Source organism: Cyprinodon variegatus, unplaced genomic scaffold (genome assembly GCF_000732505.1).
Source record: "Cyprinodon variegatus isolate N-32 unplaced genomic scaffold, C_variegatus-1.0 Scaffold405, whole genome shotgun sequence".
Classification (NCBI taxonomy): domain Eukaryota; kingdom Metazoa; phylum Chordata; class Actinopteri; order Cyprinodontiformes; family Cyprinodontidae; genus Cyprinodon; species Cyprinodon variegatus.
Window position 1 is genome coordinate 756,389 of NW_015150858.1, and position 3,071 is coordinate 759,459.

The window sequence follows — 3,071 nt, forward strand, 5'->3', positions numbered from 1 at the left end:
TGCAGAAGCAGCAGGTTCCTCTGCATCAGAAATGAAAACATTTCCGATTGACCAGTCTTTTATAGAATAATTTGACAAACAAAGAAAAAGAAGGAAACATTTATTTTCTGAATTGTTTCATTTTTATTTATTTATTTTTTTGCCTATGCCTTAATAATTGCATTCTGTGTGTCCTCCCTATGAAGATTTTTCACAACATTTAGTCTGGGATAATTAGAAGCTTATTTTCTACAACTTGTCCTCAATATGTCAGGTTGGCACATTATTAGTAAAGAACTGTTAATTGAAAATGTATCATGATGACTTTAGGTTTAATACTAGAGCAGCACATTAATTTGGACAGTATCTAGTATGTGAGTAGTGTAAATCTACCTTTTTATCTATTTTCTATAATTTTTTCATGCATGCAAGGATGGAGAGGATTGTTTTTTTCCTGCTACATGTAGGATTCTTCTCTGTAGGAACCACTGGCATTGATGTTGAGTTGATGTTTATATTTTTAGCCATCTTACCTCCACTCACTGGCTCAGGTTCTGCAGAACCTGTTGCCATCCAACCTGCAAGCACCTCAGCAGTTTTATCTGCTAGAACCCCAGAAGCTCCTTCTTCTGTCACTCCTACACTCACCTCTCCATCCACCACCTTAACTTCAACAATTCATTCAAACTCTTCAACCAACATGTCTGGTAATGTATTTAACTTTCTTCTGCTGTGTTAGAACAAGTGTTTTAGTTTTTCAATGATACCATTCATTGTTGGTTATGGTCCGTGTAAGATGAAACACGTTACAGTGGATTATTTCAGTCTGATGGTGACCTCAGCATGCTCTTAAACCTGCAGCCATTACCTCACCTGCAAGCATCTCAAACCAATCAACCACACCCCATCAAGCAAACAATCAATCATCTCCTCAGACAGCCACCCTACCTCCAAGCACTGAACAAAACACAACCATGGCTGCCACCACAGGTTGGAACTTTAAATCTGCATTTCTGTCTTTAATAAAAGTTTGTTTAAAATCAGACTTTAGAAGCAAACTTTAGGTTTGCTGAGAATGAAACTGCAGATACCAGGTAACTGTATATTTTGTTGTAAGAATATATTTAGTTTTGAATGTTTTTAATGTTCATTTCTTGTTTCCCAACAGCTGCAGGCAACAAAGATCCAAAGTGTAAGTATGAGTTTATGAATGTGTAGAACTTAACACGCCATTTTTTTCAATTAATAAAGAGGGTTTATCTGTCAGTGTTGAAAACTTATTTTATCTGTTATGATAATAATTTAACATTAGAAAGTTCAGCTCTTTTTTTATTAAATGTGAAACTGTTATTGTTCAGGTTCTTACAGCGTTAAATCGATCCAGTTTGGTTTCCTGATAAAGATGACAGATTTTACTGAGGGTCTCTACACCATAGATGAGGAGGAAGGTCTGTTTGAAAGGAAAGACAATGTTTCTTTCTCCAATAAAAACTCAACTCATGAGATCAAACCTCTGAAGCCGTGCACTGACTATAAAGTAATAGTCACACTTATTGGTGTCAATGATACAAAAATCTGTAACAAAACTGAAGATAAAAATACGACAACAACAAGAACAACTGGAATGAGTAAGTAAAATATCCTCACATCTTAATTTACATTATTTACTGAAATATGACTAGGACAAAACTGCTTTGTGTTTCAGATCAAGCAGACATTGAAAAAGTCTCCTGCCCTGCTGGATATCCCAACCACTTCTGTTACCGGAGTGGTTGGGACATCAGCTCTTTATCATCAAAATACGTCAAGGCTTCACCTCCAGAGTTCAACAATGGATCATATCATTTCAAACCTGCTTATGAGGATATCTGCTCAGATTTTGTTTTAGAGTATCTTACACAAAACTGCACAGGCAACCAATCTACCGCCCCTCAATATGTTCCTGTTGGTATGTACAATAACCTATTAAAGATAAAATCTATTTCTGTCTCATTGGTTATATCTATTTGATACTTTTGTTCTTCAGATTTCATTGATCCAAAGGACATAAATCAGACTAAACCCACTAAACTTCCTGCAAAGATTGAACCAACGTTACCTTCAAGATGTAATAATCTCACTGTTGAGTACAAATGTTCAGGTGAGCAGAAACTAAAGCTGTCAGAAATATTTAAAATAAATTACAAAAAATAATGTAGAAACAGATGTTTGCCTAAAGACACATTATAAATTAATTAATTAATTATTTTTAGGGAAATGTTTTAACATGTTCTCTCTCTGGATCTAATTATTTACTTTCACTAAACGGGTCAAAGTTCTACTTGGAGTTAATCTCAGGACAAAAAGCCCAGAAATGATTGAATGTTTGTGTCTCTTCAGGAAACGACAATAAAACAGTTGAACCATCTGATATGAAGCCGTTCACTGACTACGTCTGTACTGGAGACATCAAGAACAACAGTGTCTACATAAATAAGACAACTCTACCTGTACACTTTAACATTTACTGTGGTGGGTTAAAAACTACTGCATCTCAGTGGAAAGAAGAACAAAGTTATTATATTAACATAGTGTGGAGTGAAAAACAACAGGAACTGGATTCATTGGTGGTTATTTTATTCCAACAGATTTTACAATAAGACACGTAGAGATTATAACACACCAACAGTCCATTAACCTGAGCTGGGGAACAACGAGTGATGAATGTCAAGATGTTCTTCACAACCTGGATGAGCTCTCTTACAGCTGTGATTGTCAGAACAGCAAATGTGAGTAAAGTTATTAGATTTGTTTTTTTTTTTCTAGTATATTAACATCCAATAATGTTCAATATATTTGCAGTAGGATCATCTAAGTTTTAGATATTTAGCTGAAATATGGAAAACTTTTCTATCTATCAGTTTTATCTCTTTTACACAAAATACATTTGGAGATTAATATCAATGTAATAACCAGATATGATCAGTAAAGCTCTGATTCATAACTATCAATGTGTTCAAGCAGCAGTGACCTGTGGACGACTTTAATGGAAATGTTTTATTCACCTCATGTTTAATTTGACAAACAGACCAAATTCTTCTTCAGCATTTATT

General features: G+C 34.6%; 1 protein-coding gene across 1 annotated transcript in view; it reads left to right on the forward strand.

The window, feature by feature from the left end:
* The window catches only part of ptprc (protein tyrosine phosphatase, receptor type C), a 26,021-nt gene that overhangs the window by 6,947 nt on the left and 16,003 nt on the right, over nucleotides 1-3,071 (forward strand). Inside the window, exons 3-9 of the mRNA XM_015387863.1 lie at nucleotides 504-686; nucleotides 841-969; nucleotides 1,148-1,171; nucleotides 1,338-1,607; nucleotides 1,685-1,927; nucleotides 2,006-2,119; nucleotides 2,359-2,532. Coding sequence (XP_015243349.1) covers nucleotides 504-686; nucleotides 841-969; nucleotides 1,148-1,171; nucleotides 1,338-1,607; nucleotides 1,685-1,927; nucleotides 2,006-2,119; nucleotides 2,359-2,532 — 1,137 coding nt within the window. The remainder of the gene's footprint in view (nucleotides 1-503; nucleotides 687-840; nucleotides 970-1,147; nucleotides 1,172-1,337; nucleotides 1,608-1,684; nucleotides 1,928-2,005; nucleotides 2,120-2,358; nucleotides 2,533-3,071) is intronic.